The 20308-nt window shown below is 52.9% G+C and overlaps 4 protein-coding genes across 6 annotated transcripts; 2 read left to right on the top strand and 2 right to left on the bottom strand.

Moving 5' to 3' along the window:
* Window positions 1-1958: 1958 nt before the first annotated feature.
* Window positions 1959-12194, bottom strand: NCU00459. Of its 2 annotated transcripts, none has more exons than XM_011395548.1 (2): window positions 11953-12194; window positions 1959-11815 (listed from the first exon to the last, which is right to left on the bottom strand). In XM_011395548.1, the coding sequence occupies exon 2, from the start codon at window positions 11589-11591 to the stop codon at window positions 2427-2429; it is 9165 nt and encodes a 3054-aa protein (XP_011393850.1). In that variant the 5' UTR covers window positions 11592-11815; window positions 11953-12194; the 3' UTR covers window positions 1959-2426. The 2 variants fall into 2 exon arrangements, with proteins under 2 accessions (XP_011393850.1, XP_011393851.1); XM_011395549.1 differs by having other exon boundaries at window positions 11994-12194.
* A 1631-nt stretch (window positions 12195-13825) lies between these two features.
* Window positions 13826-15289, bottom strand: NCU00458. 2 transcript variants are annotated; one of them, XM_011395547.1, is made up of 5 exons: window positions 15030-15289; window positions 14687-14948; window positions 14509-14622; window positions 14327-14446; window positions 13826-14268 (listed from the first exon to the last, which is right to left on the bottom strand). In XM_011395547.1, the coding sequence occupies exons 2-5, from the start codon at window positions 14865-14867 to the stop codon at window positions 14003-14005; spliced, it is 681 nt and encodes a 226-aa protein (XP_011393849.1). In that variant the 5' UTR covers window positions 14868-14948; window positions 15030-15289; the 3' UTR covers window positions 13826-14002. The 2 variants fall into 2 exon arrangements, with proteins under 2 accessions (XP_011393849.1, XP_011393848.1); XM_011395546.1 differs by having other exon boundaries at window positions 14687-15289.
* A 223-nt stretch (window positions 15290-15512) lies between these two features.
* On the top strand, window positions 15513-18815 carry NCU00457 (translation initiation factor 4B). Its single transcript, XM_951683.2, has 6 exons — window positions 15513-15855; window positions 16016-16072; window positions 16183-16224; window positions 16281-16361; window positions 16423-16710; window positions 16767-18815. The coding sequence occupies exons 1-6, from the start codon at window positions 15852-15854 to the stop codon at window positions 17972-17974; spliced, it is 1680 nt and encodes a 559-aa protein (XP_956776.1). The 5' UTR covers window positions 15513-15851; the 3' UTR covers window positions 17975-18815.
* A 311-nt stretch (window positions 18816-19126) lies between these two features.
* NCU00456 (hypothetical protein) lies at window positions 19127-20290 on the top strand. Its single transcript, XM_951682.3, has 3 exons — window positions 19127-19371; window positions 19532-19611; window positions 19762-20290. The coding sequence occupies exons 1-3, from the start codon at window positions 19327-19329 to the stop codon at window positions 20090-20092; spliced, it is 456 nt and encodes a 151-aa protein (XP_956775.2). The 5' UTR covers window positions 19127-19326; the 3' UTR covers window positions 20093-20290.
* Window positions 20291-20308: the final 18 nt, after the last annotated feature.

Here is a 20308-nt window from a genome sequence, read left to right as displayed (position 1 = left end):
CTGAATGGAAGTAGCGGCAAGAAAACGAGGCGAGCGAGGATCTGGGGCATGTATGACAGGTGCCCTATTTGTGATGGACAACTATATTCGAGAAAAAAGAATATATATATCACATCTAAGACGAGAGTACTGGATCGAAAGTACCTACTTACGAGCTTCCTCTGATCTTGATGTGAGCTCATTCGAACCAACTCGGCCAGACCAAACTACGTTAGAAGATGAGCGCAGTGTAGCAATCCCTTGAATGCTTTCGGGTTGATCTGTTCTGGATCTTAGTTCTGAACACACAAATGTACGTACACAGTCCGTGTCTATCTTTGTTTAATGGTTTGTGTCGAACGGAAAATTGGGACATGGATATTTTGACACACCTGCCCATCACACACATCTTGTATTTTCATGCTTGTACTTACCGTTGCACACGTACCTACTCACGTACGCCCATTCCCATTCATGCTTCTAGAGCGTGAGTGGCGAATGTCCTTTCATACCTAGGTAGGTAACCAGTGAGGAGATTGGAGACCATATGGGCATCTGGCATAGTATTTCCAATAAAGATTAGGACTGGATTTGTTCTCGCACGTAGCGTACGCAAACAAGATCAGGAAGTTCGTGGTGGCATGTTGTCATTCGGCATTGAGAAGCAAGAGCTCACAGTAAGACTGGAGTATAGCGAGCAGCTTAGCCACTGCACCGTCCAGATAGCACAATATCCAGCCGAGTAGATCCACTGCGCGAGAAGCTTAGAGTACGGTCTTTACCTACCTTTCGCTAGAGGTAGGCACTCAGTTGCCGGGCGATTTGAAAGGCACAAACCGTTGCAGGGAAAGACTGGAACACGCAATTGGTTGCTCCCTCGTTGACTGATGGCTCACAACAATTTCTGAGATTAATACCTAGGTACCATGAGATCTCCTCAGTGAGTCCCCCAGCTGAGCTGGTCTCACTGCAGTCTGAAACTAACGGAAGAGGTGTTCGGTTGCCAGCAGTTGTTCTTGCCGAACCGGAGCGCTTGGGAAGTTAGGTACATACCTAGATATGATGACGGATCGATCAGCAAAGGAAGGAGCGAAGGATCAGAAACTATGACTACTTGGGAGATGTACATCTGTTAGTGAGGCCCGACCTTAACTATGTAGAATTTCATCGCTCTGCTAGCCCTTCTAACAGATAGCTCCCCAGTGTACTTACTTCAGTTCTTGATGAGCCTGTCCGTGCTGCTTGCTGTGGTGTGCAATGATCCAATGCCAGCATGGGATTCATGGGGCAGTACACACTGCACGTAATGCAATATCGAGACGGAGGCCGGGATTGTCAACAGCCCGGCAATCTTCAGTTGCTCCAGATCGTCTGACACTGCAGCCACAGTCGGTGCAGTCAGTGAGTGGGCTTACAACCAACGTCCACTACCTCTTACTGCAGGCACGCACTTCAAAGACAATTCCGTCTTCAGTTCTCGGTTCAGTTCGCAAGATCGGTAGAGGTAAGTAAGTGTCCTGTAAAGTAGAGCGTTGTGATGCATTATTCCCAAGGTACCGACCGTCCCATCACTTAAACTTAACTCTACCAACCCCAACCACTGCAGTTCAAATTACCACCTAGTCCCAGTCGCTCCTTCGTATCTCACTTACATTGAGGTCACTCACAATCCGCACTCATGGTCATGTACTAGTAGGTGTACTGTAGCGCAAGCGAGTGCCGAGTTCGTTACTACCCCATTGCAGCTTGAGAGGGAAAGAGCAGAGGGGCCTTTGGAGGGCTGGGGCATGTATCCTCTTTCCAGGACGGACTGGAGACTGTAAGTACGTCAGACTCAAGATAACCATCAGATACCTCCACTTATTGATCACTCTACTAGTGGCGGCGTCATCAACAGAGTTCTGACTGCATACTGCTTGCAGTTCGTTGTTCACAGCCAAGTACACCGCACTTCCCGGCCACCTTGCATCGATGTCTTGCTGTGGAATTATCAAATAGTATTATATACGCTGCTGATCTCTGCTAGTGCCATATCCAAGGTGTCTTCCATCTTCAAAAGAAGCCATTGATGAGTGGGAAGCAAAATCCTCAGTCCGGCACCTTTTAAGTGGTCCGACTCTGCCCCCGAGTCTCTCCGTCTATGTACAAACTCGCAATAACATAATGTATATATACCTTGTAACCTCTATTGTCATTTCAGTTCCCCCACCCCCGCATTCAACTCAGCAGCTGTTCCAAGACAGCCGGTTGTTTCCACAAAAAGTTGTTGTAGTCGTTCACTCTCACGCCAATGTGAGTTGTACAACGAAAACGAAAGGAAAGAAAAAGAAGAAAAAACAGGACAATAAAACGTAATGTCAAAATGACACCAACTCGAATATCGAGAAAGAAGAATGATTACAGAATTATAAAAAAGACACCGTCCACTCCCTCATAGTCCGACTGCTTCAGGTATTCGCACTCGCACTGAAACTCCTACTCAGCCTATGCCCAACGATATCCGGCCTGGGCCCGCCAATGGCTTCAATAGAGCCAGGTCCCACAGCAGCATGTGCAGTGACCGGCCTCCTATTCTCTAAATCTTCACTACGCTCAGCTTCTTCTTCTGCGACCTCTTGAAGGGCCCGGTCGCTGTTCAAGATATCGTCGCGAGGAGCCGAAGTGGGACCGGGACTAGACTGTGATTGACCACCGCGGTCCTTGAGTCTGTTGGAGATGGCACTGAGCTTATCTCTCAAGTATCCGGCCTTCCTCTGCGTCGCCTCTGGGCTCTCCTTGTCGTCTCTCAGCACCGTGTTGGACTGTCGCAGCATCGACACACCGCTGCTGGTGCCAGGTCGGGAGATGGATTCCACATCGCCGTTGGAAGCGGGACTGGCGCCGGAGGTTCCTCCGCCACTGCTGCCAAACAGTCTGGACCCGGCACTGGTTGCGGGCCGGAGCAGGCTAAACGCACCCCGATGCGGTTGGTTGCCGTCCATACCCGGCGGTAGGATAGGTGTCGGCGGGGTCATGGTGAAGCCGACGGCTGGTGGCCCAGATGCAGTCGACTGGGCACTACTACTAGTGCCAGCCGTGGCCGTGGTCTGCGGCACGAGTGGTGATCGCTGCGAGGAAGCAATGCTAGAGCTCCGGCTCTCCGAGCTGGGAACCACCGATACTGTTTGCGAGCGTGCAATCGACCGCGGCGGGGAGCGAGAAAAGTCCACGATGGAGGCGTTGTATATCGAAGACGAGTCATCCCCGCTGTTGTCGCGTGATTCCGAGAGAATAGGAGCTAGTAGGACTGAGCTTGTGGCGAGCTCGCGAAGCTTGGATTGCTGTGCAGTGTTGGGCCGGTGTTTGGAGAACTTGTTGCCAATAATGGCGCCCGTGTGGCTGATGAGGGCTTTGATGATGCGATTCTTGAGATTGAGGGCAAGGTCAAGGTTGGACCATGTCTTGTTCTGGTATTCGATGGTGGGTAGCCTGAACACAAAGTTGTGCACGTCCTCCAGGTTACGGTCTCCCTTGCCCTTGTAGCTCAGGCAGAGTACCACCGATGGCATCTTGATGTAGGCAAAGGTCATGTAGTTGGACGCCCGGTCAATCATCTTGGTTAGATCGTCCGACTTCTTCCTCTTCTCCACGTCCGCGGCCGTCTTGCGCAGCATGAAGCGAGTTCCCTTCTTCGCCTCCGGATTGGAGCTGCCATCCTTGGATGATAAGCCCGTGGATGTCCTACCAACGCTAGGTCGTGGAGTGCTCGGACGAAGTGATGACTCGTCAGAGGGTGGTTTCTTAGACACCGTCTTGAACCCAGTACCGACAGACCGGAAGAGTCTGAAGGAGCTTCCTTCTCCAGTGTGAATGCTCAAGGCCTTGTTGTTTTTGCTAGGTGTGGCTTCCGGATCGGATGTCAAGGTAGGGCGCAGGCGCAATTCGAGAGAGCCCGCCCGTGTTGAGAAACCACCCAACTCCCTATCACTGTCTGGTATCCCAACGGTTTCGAGAGACCCATCGTCTTCCGCATCCTCGTCATCCTCCGGCAAGGTCTGCTTGATGATGAAAGGAGACGTGTTCTTGGCGGCAGTGGCCTCGTCACCATCAATACCAGGGAAGACGTACTCGAACAACTTTTTACCGACCTCCCTCTCTAGCTGAATCTTGAGCGGGAAGAGAGCGACCTCGAAGTGGTCCATAACAGGAATACCGGCAATGGCCTCGAGCATGTGGAAGTACACCCGAATCATTGGCTGAGAGGTAGGGTCAAAGCCACCACGGTGACCATCAACGTACGGCGCGACCATGACGGGGTAGATTGCGTCAGGAAGGAGGTTGAGACCAAGTATGCTTCCGACCTGAATCAAGTTCACGTGCGAGCCGTCCGAGTTGTCGGTACGGTCATACTCGACGTTCTTGAGCTGGAGTTCGACAAGCGGTTCGCTAGTGTCCCGGATGAGGTGCCACACAATCTCCTTTGCTGTAATGCTCCACCTCAGGAGTGGACTGCTTGTCGAGCTTTCGTACTTGCGTTGAGACGATGTGATGGCCTTCATCATGAAGAAAAGCTCATCCTCGCAAGCGGCCAAATCGCGTTCCAGTACCAGTCGATCTTTCCACCCTCTCTTATCCATGTACTTGCCATGGGTTTGGAAGTGGGTTTTGATATCTTCCAGCTGCCGGACACGCTCTTGAAGTTTGATCACCATTTCAGGGGCACCTCTGAGGTCGCTAAAGTCCGAAGCAAGCATAATCTTCTCGAGCCTCTCGCTGCGCGTCTTCTCCAGAGGCTCACTGTACATCAACAGATCCACCACGATGACGTAGAATGCATAATACTGAGATGAGTTGCACAATGCGTGAGCCTGGGGGAATTCGATCCAGAGGTTGTCCATTCTGGATTCGGTGCTGTCTGCGGCCGCCCCGTCGTCATTGTCGGTTGCTTCGCTGGCGTTCACTTCGTCGTTATACTTCAATCGAAGCGTGTTGTAATTGTCGTATCGCAACATAGCAGACGTCTTTTTGACAACGCGTTTGAAGCCAAAAGGATCTGTCTCAAAGTCGAACATGACCTCCATAGGAACCCAAGGCGGCCACGAAGACCCAGCCGGAGTCCCGTAAGTATTCCCCGAGTACATGGACACCAGCTGTGTCGAAAACCACTTCTGATGGGTGACGAAGAATTGTGTACTGTCCATGTTGACGAGGAAACGTCGCTGAACGAGACCACTGACAGTATCAAACAATCGGCTTTGGTCCATCACATCGACAATCTTCAGCTCCATGCCTTTAGCGGCAATGAGTACCACGTGTTTCTTGTTCTTGTCGCTCTGCAATTGAATCTGCGGCGCAATGACACGAATATGGTAGCTGCTTTGGGCCATGTACTCTTTGGCGATACCGCTGGCGAGGTCGGCCATAGATGGACTCCCAGGCCCTGCATCCTCGGCACTGGCGAATTTCTTGCCATCCTCCAGGATTTTGCGAATCCTATCCTCAATGTCTCCCTGGGTGTCCCTCTCTGTACTATTGACATTGGGACTACTTGCTGACGGAGTCGAGTTGCTTTCTTTTGCCACTTTGTTCTTGTTTTGCTCCTCAACGATGTCCAGAATGAACTTAACCGCCGGCCGCGACATATAGTAGACGAATCCTCGTCGTTGGCCAACCTGATGGATATAGCGTAAAATAATGTTTCGTAGGGTGTTGTTCCACTTCAGTTGCAAGTTGTGGACGACGAAACGGTTCTTGAAATCGCTCGCAAACTCTGCTTCCGTGGGAGTTGACATTGAACCCCTAATGTCCGCTTTCGACTTTCGCGCTTCTGCCTTTGCCGATGAGGAAGATGACGAGTCCTCACTTTCAGCACAACAGTGCGAGGTCTGCGTCATTTCCTTAAGCATGCCCTCCAGGAAAACCCTCTTCTCAACCAACACAGTTGTGTGTCTGGTCAAGGCCTCAAAGTCAGCCTTTAGATCCGGATCCTCGTCGCGAACCAGACGAAGCTCGATTTCACCCAAGTTGCGGCTGTGCGTCTCCATTTGTTTGTCCAGTTGCTTCAACCGCTGGCGAATCAACTGAACCTGTATCCTTCTAGGATCATCATCCTGGCTCATGATGCACGAATGGGTTGGCTCCTGTCCGAATGGGCTGCTTCGGTCCGGATCACCGTCAATGACACCGCCAATATCTGTCTGGCGGAAATAGGTGATGCGAGGCGCGAAAGCAAGTGGAAGAATCTTTGTGTCCGGGTTTGGTTCCGTGGGCAAGATCCAGTCGAGCTCAACGAAATCATCCATGTCGATCCACGTCAGGTCATTGTCAGGAATGGTGAATCGAGACAAGTCCGTGCCATCTTCCTCCTGATCGGTGACGAAGGTTGAAAGCGAGTGCTTTAGGAAGGCATCAGCGGTCGTGCCCCGAATACTAGCGGAGACAGCGCGGATATCCGCAGAGACCAGATCCAGTTGACCTGCGTGAAGCTTCATGCTGCTTATTCTTGTCTGCGTTCCGCGCCCGCGGTCTCTGGTGTTGAATTCCTCCCGCCGCTGGTGCAGATCGAGCATGAAGCTATCAAGCCGAACCTTGATACCCGTTGCCGAGACCGCATTCTCGGAATAGTCTTCGACATCCTTGTGCTTGTAGATGTGACTCAAGAACAGAGGCGCCAACATGATGTTATACTTGATAGTGGCCAAATGCCTGCCAAACTTTTTACTGTTCTTCTCCCTGTTAGGCCAAAGGGAACCTTGACGGACAGGAAGAGAGAGTGGGCCCGAAAAAAGCGACAACCAAGAAAAGAAATGGGTGAAGAAGCGCGGCGTGAGGTGAATAGCATTATAGCTACGTGATGGTGGAGGGTTGGATGCTGTCCATTCTCGGTCGACTGGCGCGCGGATCGCAACTGAAAGATGAATATGCTGGCTGCGGAATCCACGGAAAGCATCGTAAGGAAGACCGTTTTGTGGCTTGGCATACTGCGGAGATTTCAGAACAACCTCGTAGTGAGGCTTGAACTCGAAGTTCCTATGGCCGTTTTCGATGGCCTGCTCAAAGACAAGACCAGCTAGCCATTGTACCTTCCCTGAAAGTTTCATGACCACCTTCTTGAAGGATGCAGTAGATTTATGTCTGCTCTCGCTTGCGATGCTTTCATTTTCTCCGTGACGACAACGACCTTCGCGGACGTGGTGGCTATAGTCTGGAACCGCAAGAACACACTCTCCGCTGTCGACAGTCATGAACTTTTTAGGGTCGTCGTCAACGTTTATATTGAACCGTACGTCATTGCGCCAGCACATCAAGAACCCAGCACCATCGCCCGTAACTTCGTAAGGATCCCTGCTTCCCTTGAGTGCGAGGTGGACGTCGCCATTTCCCCTCCAAGTGACGCGGAAGCGGGAATGGAAGCTGAGCCTGATCTTGTCCCAGAAGCCTACCCTCTCCGAAGGATCGAGTTGTGGTTTGGTGAGAGATTCAATAGCCATCATCATATCTTGAACTGCAGGCTGATAAGAAGGTCCCCAAGTTATGCGAGTTGGGTTGGCAGTATGAACGTCGATATGCATGTCCGAAAACATCTTGACGGGCCCGATAGTCCTGCTGACGTCTATTGCGAAGCTGCCTTTATTTGGTTCAGACGAGTCATGGCTTTGCGGTGGTATCACCTGAACTCTGATTTTCCGAGTAGATTCGACGCCTCGGAACTCTTCGGCGATTACGAAGTCCGTTTTGAGTGTCAGAGCGGGTAGGCGGGCAGATTGGTTCGACTTCGTGGCCGGCACATGGATGAAAGGTAGAGGATAGTCGCGGAGAGACACTCTTGCCTCTCCCATACTGATCTGCACGCTCAAGGGGACGAGCATTGTGTATTCCATGTCTTTCGGCATGCCCTTTCCGACCTTATGGAGGAAGTCGGGAAGGTCTCTAAGGGGAAAAGATGGCTTGTCGACCACGAAGTGAAGGTCGTCGACAACTGCGGACATAAGGGCGTGCCGTAGGGGAACCTCTAGTATGTTCTCGCCCTCGCCCAGATCCTCTGCGATGGTCTCGTCGCTGCCCCAGTAATCCTGATGCAAGTCCTTCACCTCATCCCTGGCCGCAGCATACTGTCGGTCGATACGCCGTTTCCAGCTCCTTGCATTATGAAGATGGAGATTGTGCCTAGCCTGGCCGATGGAGATTTCTGTGTTGCCAGTAATGTTAAGTCGTCCCCCATCTGGGTCATACCTTGGTACACGACCCCGGAAGTGAGGGTCAGTGCCTAGCTGTTGACGACTATCAGTACTGTGACTCCTGATATGACCACCGCCTCCTGGAGAAGCTCGTCCTCTTGGTGCAGCAGACCGCGTCCGTAGCTTGCTCGAATCGCGTGTCGCCTCTTCGTGGATTTTCTTGACCTTGATGCGGAAAGCTTCCTCCCGTGCCTGACGTTGTTTCTGCTCAACGCGAGCCGCACGGTAGATCATACCGAGTTTCCACTCGAAAGCACCATCTTCCAAATCAAACAGCAAGGTACGAGCCCGCAAGGAAACCTTGGGAACAGTTTTCGGACCTTCAGGGCCCTTATCGAGGATGTACTCATTGGTGCCGGTCTTGAACCGATGGTGAAGTTGCTTGGCGGATTTGATCACATTGACAACGTTGTCCGTGATCTTGTGGCCGACCATCTCATGTGGGACAGCGACTCGGATTGTGTCGCTGGCGATGTCAACCATGCGCTCATCGCGCACGCTTCCGTTGCTGAACTTCCGTCTCGACTCCCGATAGTCCACCCGTCCGTTCTTAATGCTGAGGACCCTAGCCCAAACCTTGCGCATCCTGGGAGCCTCGGCAAATAACCTGATAAGCTTCGCCTGACAGAAAGGTGCAGACCACCGCTGGCAGCCCGCTTCCAAAGCGTAGATGTGGGCCATCAACGGGGGATCTGTAGGCAAGTCCGCCTTGACCTGGATCATTGTTACCTTGGCATCGATACTGACAAATTCTCGCGCTGTTGTTGATTCGTCGTCCATCACGAGAGAATCAAAACCGCTATCGGCTGATAGGGGAGAAAGAAGACCTACCACCCGTCGTTGGGGTGATGCTTCCGTGGGAGTTGCCGGTTCTGCCGCTGTGGGCTTTCCGGGCCTTCCAAATGCCTTCAGCAGAACTGAGACAGCCAATGCGACGGCGTAGTGGCGATATAAAGAATACTGAACAAGGAGCTTCTTCATATTAGCCTGGACTTGGAAAACTGGGCCTTGGTTGTCGCTTAATGTTGAGAAGGCGAGCTCAAGCTTGGGCATGCTGAGGAAAGGCTCAATTCCAATGTCATCTGATTCCACCATAAACGCCTCCAAGCCCCTCACATGGACCGCAACGCGGCGACCATCTCCTTCGTGATGGTGTTTCTTTCTGGGGGAAGTGGGTGCAAGTTTCATCAGCTCTGCTTCTGACGGTATCAAGCTGCGACTGCTTGCTCGCCGCCTGGAGGACCGTCGCTGCAGACCATCTATTCTCTGAGCACGATAGTCTATCGACCAAGATTCCAGCTCAATGGCGACGCCCCGGGCGTCTTCTGCTATCTCTTTATCTACCCCAGCCACTGCCAAGCTGAAATCCGAGCATTGGAATTGGAACTGAAGCAGCCATGCGGGTACGCCACGAAGAAAGTTAGACTTCTTGGGGGAGCTCTTCGGCATGGTCAACTTGTCCGGCTTGACATCTGGGCGGAGCTGTCTCACAATGTGATGTAAGCCATCGCCAATTTCTCCGCGGACCAGCTTCAGTGCGAAGGTTTGGAGGTTTCCTTGCGCAACCACGTGGACATCAGGTGTAGCGTTGAGCTGGACTTTCAAGTCGAATGCTTCTGTTATGAGGAGATCGAATCTCTCACCAGAAGAAGTCTGGTAGTATAAATCGTGTGTTTGTATGCGCAAACTAGCAGCTAATGAATAGTGTAGCTCCTCAACTGCGGAATGGAAGGATTCAAGATCCAAAGACACTGATGAAATGGACGAAATTAGGAGGTCAAACTCATCAGGGCCAACACCCTTCTCGACTGGAGGAAGGGTAATGCGCAAAACGGGTTCGTGCATCGAGAACTTGATGTTAGCCTTGGGCAGAAGTCGCGAGATGAGCATGTGCGGTTGCCGGTTCTCTGTCTTCCTTTTAGGCTTTGGTCGCAAAATTGCCAAAAGTAACGGAAGATGCCTAGGGTTGAGATCGACGGACGGGGATGTTACGACGGAATTCGCAAAAAGCATGTTTGCATTTCGCTCTTCAGCAGTTCCCTCCTCGGCTAGCTCAACAGTCTTGGAGGGCAGGGTGGTTCTGACGGTGGTGGTGGCCATCGGGATATACATGAGTCTCTCGGGTTTCCCTTGCCCGTCGTCAATGCCAACTGAAATGGAGAGCGCGGCAGCCAACGCCTCGTGAGCAATGTCTTTGGAGGGGAAATACATCCTATGCGCCGGAGATTTGGGATCGAGGCGGTGGAGGTCGATACCAACTTCTTTCATGGAAGCATTTAGTACCACAGGAGTTCCGCCAGCCTTGACACTCTCGACTTTCTTGGTGAGGCCGATGAAACTGACGGCAAACTGGACCTCCTTTACGCCCCTGAGGACGGAGCTTACAAGCTCCTTTGACTCGGAGACGGTTTGCATCAACTCCCGGTTCGTACTCCCAGGAACGTCGATTTCCTGCATGACCTTTTCGACAAACTCATCAAGTGGTTTGGGCTGGACCCCGACGACCTGTTCGGCAAGTTCCTTGATCTTCTTATAAAGCAAGGCGCTGTGCTGCACATCGTCATAGGGAATGTGAAGACGGCCCAACTTGAGACCTACAGCGGCATCTCGGAGACCGTCTTGCGTTCCATAAAGGAAACCATGAACATTGAAACTGGCCCCGTCGAGGATTTCGGTGGCCTGCCGCCCATGGGCAGTAAATAGTACGCTTCGTATGGTGATGATCCACTCGGCCTGTCGTTGTTCTCCTGGCTGATCCGACCTGCTCTGGAGGAAGAAGCGGGCGCGATCTACCATCTTGTCTCGGGTGTCCACAGCAAGGGTAAAGCTTCCAATCTGTACGCTGCCAACATCGGTAACAGTAAGGGTCGAGCTAGTGGCGACGATATCGACCATATGCAGATAATCCAGGCTCCGATGCAGCCGCTTAATCTTCTCTTTCAACTTTGTCAACTGTTTCCAAGTCTTGCCCCGACCCTCCGCACTCGTATCGGCTTTGATGCCAGGCACCTGTGGCGGTGTTGGAAGCAGCGGTTCCGTCTCCCCCTTTTCTCCTGGCTTCGTGTTGTCGGAGGTGTCGCCCGGTGGTTTTCCTGTAACGTGCTTGGTCTTGCTCTTTTCTACTTCCTTGACATCCACGGTGACGGCCAACTCGTCCACCACTATACTGAGCCAAGTCGGTTGGGCAAATGTCGGACGATGGACATTGAGGCCCAGGCCGCGAATCTCGATCTTGATGCCATCTTTTGGTGTGTAGGCGAGTCGTCGGAGGGAGAAATAGCCAATGCGCTGGATCGAGAGGCCGGTAAGGATGCGAACAACGGCGAATATTATGAAGGAGGATAGGTATAGAAGGACGAAGATGCCGAAGATGAATGTGGGATTAAGCAGTGCCATTGTCGATGCAGCGCCAGGCGCGTAGCCGGCCTAGGATTCTTTCTTAGTCGCGCAATGTATTGGTCAAGCATGCCATGTTCGAACGGTACGAAATCGGGTTAGGTTGGTTGACTATCGAGTGTCGAGCATGAAACGCGCCCGGCCGTGCCGCTGGCCGTCGAGGTAGTCAAGATAATGGAGATTTGGAGTTGTGATGTTACGGTGCTGTCTGCCGTGCTGTCGTGCTGTACGGACAAAGTGGTTAGTGTAGCTGTTCGGATGGTAGACGGACAGGTACTCGAATCCGTAGGGTGACCGTCGAGTTGAAGACGTAATTACGGAGCTACGCTGTCGTTTGTCTGCGGCTGTGAAGGGAAGCTACCTGTACAAAGGTACCTGGCCCGGCTGAGGTACGTTACTCACTAAAACTTGGCAGTACTCCTTGAAGGGGGCGCGCACACTGTGAGGCTGCTTGATTTGAAGGGCAATGTTAACGATGGCTGGCTGAATGGGGGATAGATTGATGCTGCTGAGACTGCCGGCGAAGAGCAACGTGGTGTTACAAAAGATGGACAGGCAGAATAGCAAGTGCTCGAGGATGGGTTCTGAGAACGGGAAAGGGAAAAAGAAGAGACAGGCGTACGAATAATAGTGTAAAGTGTCCCTGACTAGTTGAATCTGGTTGGCTTCCGGCTGGCGTGGGTTGACCTGCCCGAACTCAGGAGGGAAATTGACGAGATGGATCCCCACTTCATTCCACAGGCATTCCACAGCTTCCACCGATTCTACCGATTCCACCAAATCCACCGCGCTGTCCGGCTATGTATTGAGCCAGCCAAGTGAATTTCTGCGACTCCTGAATTCCACGGTCTTTTGCACTAGCGCATCGCCATCCGCCATTCCGCTCGCAATGAGGGACGATCCAATGAGTGGCAACCGACGAGGTGAGATGCCCTGAACTGATGACTGCAGCCCTGCCCTGGAGTTCCCGTCAAGCCCGCTGCCTGTCCCTTCCTTTATTTGCTTGACCGCCTGCTTGGGCTCGTTGGAATTGGATGGCGAGGGAGGCCTGGCCCGGAGGCGTGACAAGTTCGCGCTTTCAAATCGACGGAGAGCCGGGCGAGCTCCGGGTCCCAGCACTGTGGGTGCCCGCGCCCCAAAGTGGAAGTCTCGATAGTGGGGCATTTGACGTTTTCGCCCGTTTGATAAAGGCAGCCACGGCATCTGTCTTCCTCCGCAGCTTGTACATACTGCCATCTGCTACCGCCATTTTACCTCTGCCTATAGGTAGTACTGTACAAAGTGCACAAATTCCCAGCTCGGTTGGGCTGCCCGAATGTGCGACTTCAACCCATTTCCCACAGCTCTCCTCTCTGCGCTGCTCTCGTGCAAAGAATGCCCCGAATGCACGCGAGCACGCTTCAAGCAACAGACGAGATCTCTGCACTAAGCTTCTTTAGGCAAGGATGATGCCTGATGCTCCGCTGGAGTTGGAACCGCTTCCCGGAGGTTTTTCATCCATTGGAACACCAGGAACGTCACCTCTCTTTCATCAGGTCCCCTGCCCAGAGACAACTTAACCTTCATTGATTCGATACCTTTCTCCAATTCTATTTCGAGTGAGCCACCAGCCTCACGCCCACCGCACGACGACATCCCATGCATATACCCCTTTTCCTCATGATCGTCCGTACCCAATTCGTGCCACCAAGGAGTTTGGCTCACTACTAAAAAGCTTAACTAAACTGACATCACATCCGCTGGGACTTTCATGGTTTGTTGTTTCCTTACTTCGCTCTCATGAAACATCCGTTGCTGCTCGATAAATATTGCTTGAAAAATCGTCTTCTTTGGAAAGGTTCATTGCCCAAAGACCGGGGCTTCCTGGTTTGCTGCTCGAGCAAAACTCCATCCGTTTGCCGACGGGTTCGCTGATTTTTGTATTGAAGCGTGATCCACTAAATAATTACACCTCGTTCGCTTCCCGCTTCACTCCCGCCAGATTCGAAGTGTTGCTGGTCTAGTTCCGAGACCGTTGTCAACGCACTGCGCGTGCGCCATAAACATAGCACAACATCGTAACGGGGGATGTCTATGCTCCTTTTGCTCAAGGCAACTTGCTCTACCTACCATATATGGGAGTATTCAGGGGGGGGGGGGGGGGGGTTCTAAACCTATGTTGCAGAAGGTTACCTCGATGGAAATCCCCAAATGCCAAGAACTCCCCCTGAAAGCTTGGACCACATAAACACGGACACAGGATAAGGGGTTCATGGAGAGAAAACATTCACGTCCTCTCGAAGCGTGCGAGAGTTCTGACCTCGTGAATAGGACGTCGTCAAAAAGCTCAGCAGCTTTTGGGCATGGCTATGCGCCATCATAGCCGTTGGTTCTACAAACATCCTCAATGGTACAAAGCGCACCACGGTCAACTAGGTCTGCCTTTCGTTCTTGCGTAGTTCTTCGATCGAGTCATCCAAGACGGCAATTTCTGTCTCGACTCGCAGCAGCTTCTCCTCAAGTATCCTTTCCCAATCCTCATTAGTAATGCGGGTGATAGGGCTCCATTTGCCGTCAATAACTTTGCGGAACCAACTCTCAGACTGCTCTTTCGACTTGATTCTGTTCTGAAGAGCCGCGCCACCCAGGCCGAGCAGTGAAAAGACGACTGCGCCCGGTAGGATGTTTCTCGGTCCGCCTGCCATCTATGTTAGCTCAGTTGCCGCACCTCGGGATACCTCTACTGTTCAACTTACGAAGTAAGCCCGCCGTGGCTCCCGAAAATGCACCAGCAGAGCTTGTTGCTATGAAATTGTTGCTCGAAGGGGAAGAATCGGCGCCGTTTGCCAGAGAGTTAAGAGCAAACTGACGAGCACCTGGAGAAGGTTAGTACTATAGATTACATGACATTGTACGTTCAAGGGCAGAGCATACGCACCCCAGAAACTGGAACTCAGGACGAACCACTGAATACCAGTTGTCGCTGCATATAATCCTGGGGGCGCTGAACGAATAATGCCGGCTGCAGCTCCGGTAAGGAGACCCAAGGTTCCTAAGCCCGCAGTGTCAGTCCGTCGGCTGTAAGAAAAGTCAAGTAGCTTTGGGTTTCAACTCACCCACACCGACTCCAAGTTTCAATGCAGGGCCAAGGACTGGATTCGGCCGTGTATGAGAGAAGGAAGGGACTTGATCACCCATCTGTTCTTTGGGCGCATTATCTGAAAGAGTCGGCATCTGTGCACTGTTTACGTTGTCACTCAACACCTTGTTGAGGACAGGAGACTCGATCCTCTTCATTTCCAGCTGTGGACGGGACTCCTCGAGTCCGTTTTCTCTTAATAGTCTGATCTGCCGAGTGCTGTGAACCTCGGATGATGGCTTAAACCTGTCAGATGCGCCCCGTGAACTAAATCATACAAAGAGTTGGGCTTCCCACTCAGAGCACATTTGGTAAGGTACCTAGTATTGCTCTGGGTTACTATTCGTTACTTGAGTCCAGCCTTGGTTCCCTCAACCAGTTGGAAGGCGAGATGGGACTGGAGTTATACTATTTGCCGGGCTTTCGTTAGAGAAGAGATCGGGAGCCTGGAGGCTATGAGCAGCAACAGTGAAGTGGAAGGCACGGGGTAGCGATAGCGGGGGAGCCCAGAATGACGGCCCGCAATGAGGGGTGCGAAAGGAATGGAAGGTCCAGTCGATGCGGGCAGCACCAAAAGCGGCACCAGGGCTCTCTGCACTGCAAGAACACCACTGAATCCTTCTGCTAGCGCGCAACTTTAAAGTCCCGTCGAGAAGGTGGAGGTGCGTAAGTTGACTCGCGCTAAGCCACATGCGAACTAGCGCAGCCATTGCACCGCACGCACTTTCCCACATTCACCCACCAGGCCACCAGCGCCCACGCCCCACGCAGCCCACCTGCCCACTCAATGCCGAGCAAAAAAATGTTAACCCTCCACTGGATTCCACCTTCTATCAAAAGACGAATTTTTTTGTCGTCCTGCCCGCAACGCCGAATCTCGAACCCACTTGGGAAATCACGACGGAACCAACGGCGACCCCCATCCTCGTCTACCATTCGTCCTTCCCTTCCACTTTGTCGGTACCACCAGCTGCGTCCTCTCAACCGGTACTCGACACTCCTCCTCCATCGCTCTCGGATCACCTCGAGGTCATTACCATCAACCCGCCGGCTAGAATACTCCTCTCCGGCAAACCACCCCCCCTCGTCTACGCTTGCGACCATCGTCTGTCGCGACGTAGGCTTTTCAAAAAACCGCAATCATGGGTGAGCACCACTATCGCCGACGACATCATCATCACCGTCACTGTCGCCATGACTTCGTCGACCACTCTCCAAACCCAACCTACCATACCTCGCGCCCCTCCGACCCTACCGTCCCACCGTCTTCTCGCTGGCGTCACATGCTGATTCGGGTTTGCAACAGCTCCCAAGAAGAAGGAAGTCCAGAAGCTTTCTCTGGGCGAATTTTTGAACGAACCCTGTGAGTTGACCCCTCCCCCTCCACGCCAAGGCACCAGCCCACCTAGCAGGGTGGTCATGTCAATCCCGTTCCTGTTTCTTAATGAGACCTACGACTAACATATCGTACAGCTTTCGGCGGCTCTTGGGCTGATGAGGTCGAGGACACCTATGGTAAGTAACGCCGCCTCCGTCGTCCTTTGATATTGTTTCGTTAACATACAGTCTAGCCTCCGGCACTCAACCTCTCCCTCCCTCTGAGCGTCGCGGCCCTTCCACCTATGGTGGAGGCTCTTCGTTTGCTGACCGCGGTAGGTCAACCTTCCAACAACTAGTCGGCTTGCCCCTGTGTTGACCTTGGAGTTATGACAGGTTATTCCTCCCTCCGCGACAACATCAGCCCGGCCCAGCTTCCTACCAGGCCCCCTTTCACCGCTCATCTCGGTAACCTTTCATACAACGCGACCGCCGAGTCCGTTACCGAGTTCTTTGAGGGCTGCGATGTCGTGAATGTCCGCATCATCGAGGACCGCGAGACTCAGCGCCCCAAGGGTTTTGCCTATGCCGAGTTCAAGGATGTCGAGGGTCTCAAGACTGCCTTGACCCGTGATGGAGAGACCTTTGACGGTCGTAGCATCCGCATCAAGATTGCCGATCCCCGTATGTGTTCCCATATATGAGTCCTATGTCTGATTGTGGTATTGACAGCCTCGCAGCCAAGCAGGGATACAGCGACAGGGGTGAGTCGAGCCGTGATCTCCCTACCTGGGAGCGCAGAGGACCCCTTCCCGACTTGCCCGGACGTGACCGCCCCCAACGTGACTTTGGCGAGCGTAGAGCCCCCAGAGAGTTTGCCCCTGCCGACGATGGCAAGGTTCGCGATTTCGGCAACTGGGAAAGACGTGGTCCCCTCCCCCCTGCGGAGCCCACTGAGCAAATCAGAGATTCCTCTCGCTCGCGTCCCCTTGAGGCCCGTGGCGAGTCTTTCCGCAATGATAGGAGGGCTTCCCCCGCTGCTTGGGGCCCTGGTGAGGGTCGTCAAGATACTTCCCGTCCTCCCCGCCGCGAGTTTGGCGACCGTCCCGAGCGCGCTCCTACTGCCGCTGAGAAGGACAACCAATGGCGCAACAGCATGCGTCCTGCTACCGAGTCTCGTGAAGGAAGCGTCCCCAACTCTCCGGCGCCCTCGGCTGCTCTTCCTGTCGGTCGCCCTAAGCTGAACCTCGCCAAGAGAACCGTTTCAGAAGCCCCCGAGGCTGGATCGACCGCTTCGACTGACTCGAAGGCCAGCCCCTTCGGTGCCGCTCGCCCCATCGATACTGCCGCCCGCGAACGCGAGATCGAGGAGAAGCGCCTTCAAGCCCTCAAGGAGAAGAAGGAGGCCGACGAGAAGGCTAAGGAGGAGAAGCGTCTTGCTAAGGAGGCCGCTGCTAAGGCCGAGGCTGAGAAGGCTGAAGCGGATGCCGCGGCCGCGAAGGCTGAGGCTGAGAAGCCCGTTGAGGCCCCTGCCCCTGCTGCTGAGGAAGAGGTCAAGTCCCCCGGTGCTGCTCCTGCCAACGGTGTAGCTGCCGATCAGAAGCTCCCCGTCAAGGCCCGTGAGCCCCGCGAGGCCCCTAAGACTAGAGCCACCGAGAGCGGTAACTGGCGCTCTGCTCCTAGGGAACCTCGTGGTGGTGCCGCTTCTGGTGGGCCTCGCCGCAACGACCGTGTCCCCGCTGATCGCGCTTCTCGCGCTCCTCGTAGCGACTCTGGCCGCGGCCCTCGTGCGAACGGCGGTGCCCCCGCCTCCCAGCCCGCCCAGGCTACCCCGGCTGCCGGTGCGGAGCAGGCTCCCGCTACTCCCGCCGCCGCCGGGGAAGATGACGGCTGGACGACAGTCTCTGGCCCCAGCAAGAACCGTCGTGGCACCAACCGTGCTTACTAATTGTACACTCGACGACATCCCGTCAGCTTTTCACGATCGCCGGATAGCCTCTTCCGAAAAGCATGGTGCATGGCTTCATGTTGCCCTACTCACGTCTTGCCAGCCCAATGACTTCGAAGAGAATCATTCCACTCTCAAAGGAGTCACAAGCGATCACACGATTCAATCACCCTACGCGCGATCTAGTCCCTGCTTTGGATAGGCAATGTCCTCCATTGTAGCAAGAGCATTCTCGCCGCAAATTTACCTGGGTTTTCTTCTACTTTGCTCACATCTACGTTTGCGCAAATTCAGAAAGGGGTTATAGGTATTACCAAATGGGTGTTCTTTTCCATGCCTTTTCTTTTTACATGGGCGCATCATTTTCCTCACAGACATGGAACGTAAGGATACCTATTCTATCACAAGGGATAGAAGGAGATGGGCGAAGCAAGAAAAGAAGGAAGGGCGGAGGGGGGGAGAAAGGTTGATGACAAGATGGGGAAGCTACAGAATGAGGAGAGGGCAGAAGAGAGGATGTTCGGTGAAGTCGATGCGTGTCTGTCTCCCCAGGCTTATATCCAAGAGGGACACGCCACGCCGCGTATGTTTTCAAAATTTGTTTGTTGGTAGAGAAATAAAAGCGGATTCGGTTCAAGAGACTTTGCAAAGAGAGAACTGGAAGCGGAAATGGATGTTTCTCGGGACAACTGCCATATCAGGAGGCTGATATGCTTTATCGCGATCGAGACTGTGTCCCATTCAATTCTGTTCAGTAATCCAAATGTCTTGATGCATCTCGCCTGTTGATAGTTAGTACCGTCGAGTCCATCAAATCCTTCATGTGATACTCATTCCTGGAACTCTGGTTTCGCAAGCATCCGTGCCTATCAGATACGTCCCCATCTAGCATCATAGCAGGCTTGGCCCCGCGCAATCCTTCAAGGACTAATTTAGGAAAGAGACTCTGCATCAGGCAAATGTTTCAGCATAGCGCCTACGATTTCTGTTTACTGATCTTAGGGGTACTCGGTGGATACCTACGGAGTGGCTCATGAGGCGCATGGGGCGGGAGGACAATGGCTACAGAATTTTGGACCACAGGGGCATGGGGCACCGAGTGGATCGATCCTTCTTCCCTAGGAGGTTCCCCTTCCATGTACCCCTGTCACCCCCACACAAGCTTCATCCGCCGTCATCATCGGAGCTGTTCGATCGTGGACCCCTCCTCACTGCAAGTGTGATATAAAAGTGCCTCTGTCCTCTCTATTACCTGAGCATATTTGGCGTACGTCACTGCATCGCACTTTGAAAAGCAATAGAATACTTCAAAAACTCCCATTCAAAATTACTTGATCACTAACTCCATCACAATGGCTCCCTTTCTTGATCTTTCGTCCAACTGGTCTCTCCATTCGGTATGTACCTACCTTGTCTCATAACATGTGAAGAGAAATCGATGTACGGTTCCCTTCACGCTTCGGTTTCTTGAGAGGCAGATGACGTGCCTTGGAATGAAGAAAACCCAAATCATCAATCTCGACAAAACAAAAATCACTCTGACACACAAGCTACCAGGTCCCCGCGGCCTTTGTGCTCGCCCTCCTCCCCAACTTCTACGCCAGCATGGCTGCCGGTAAGAACTATGACTTGGCCAAGTAAGTTCCCGTCCCGTCCCTCCATCAATCCCATCCATTCCCAGTCCAATTACACTCCTCTCCCGTGTCCCCTCCGTATACACTACAACATGAACTTCATTACGACAATGAACCACTAGACTCACTCTTTTCCCTTTTCCCTCTTTACAGCCCCCGCAAAACTGAGGAACACCTCGCCAAGGACACCACCCTCTCCAAACAGCAGGTAAACCGCATCCTGCGCGCCAAGGCGGCCGCCAACAACGGGCTTGAGACCATTGGGCTTTACGCCGCCGGCGTCGTGGCCGCCAACGCCGCCAAGTTGCCCGTGGAGACGGTCAACAAGCTCTCGCTCTTTTACCTTGGCACCAGACTGGTGTACAATCTTGTCTATGTCTTTTTGCAGGATAACCGCAAGTTTGCGCCTGTGAGAAGTCTTGCGTGGATGGCGGGGTTGGGAGCGATTTTCAGTCTCTTTATTAAGGCTGGGAATGCGCTATAACTAGCCTGGGTCTTTTGAGGACTTTGAGTTGTTGGGTGGTGCAGGTGACGGAAATACCTGATGGGACGTAATTCGTATTTCCCAGCATAGGTATATGGTTGCGTAAAAGTAGCGAAAACTTGTTTTTTTGTCGATTCCATAATTTAAAGATATGGATGTCCTCGTCGTCCTGACGAATACTATCTGAGAGCTTCTTGGTCTTGACAATGTGTTTTT

Source organism: Neurospora crassa, linkage group III (genome assembly GCF_000182925.2).
Source record: "Neurospora crassa OR74A linkage group III, whole genome shotgun sequence".
NCBI classification, from domain to species: Eukaryota; Fungi; Ascomycota; class Sordariomycetes; order Sordariales; family Sordariaceae; genus Neurospora; species Neurospora crassa.
Note: the sequence above shows the minus strand (reverse complement) of the source record. Positions and strands in the feature narration are given on the sequence as shown.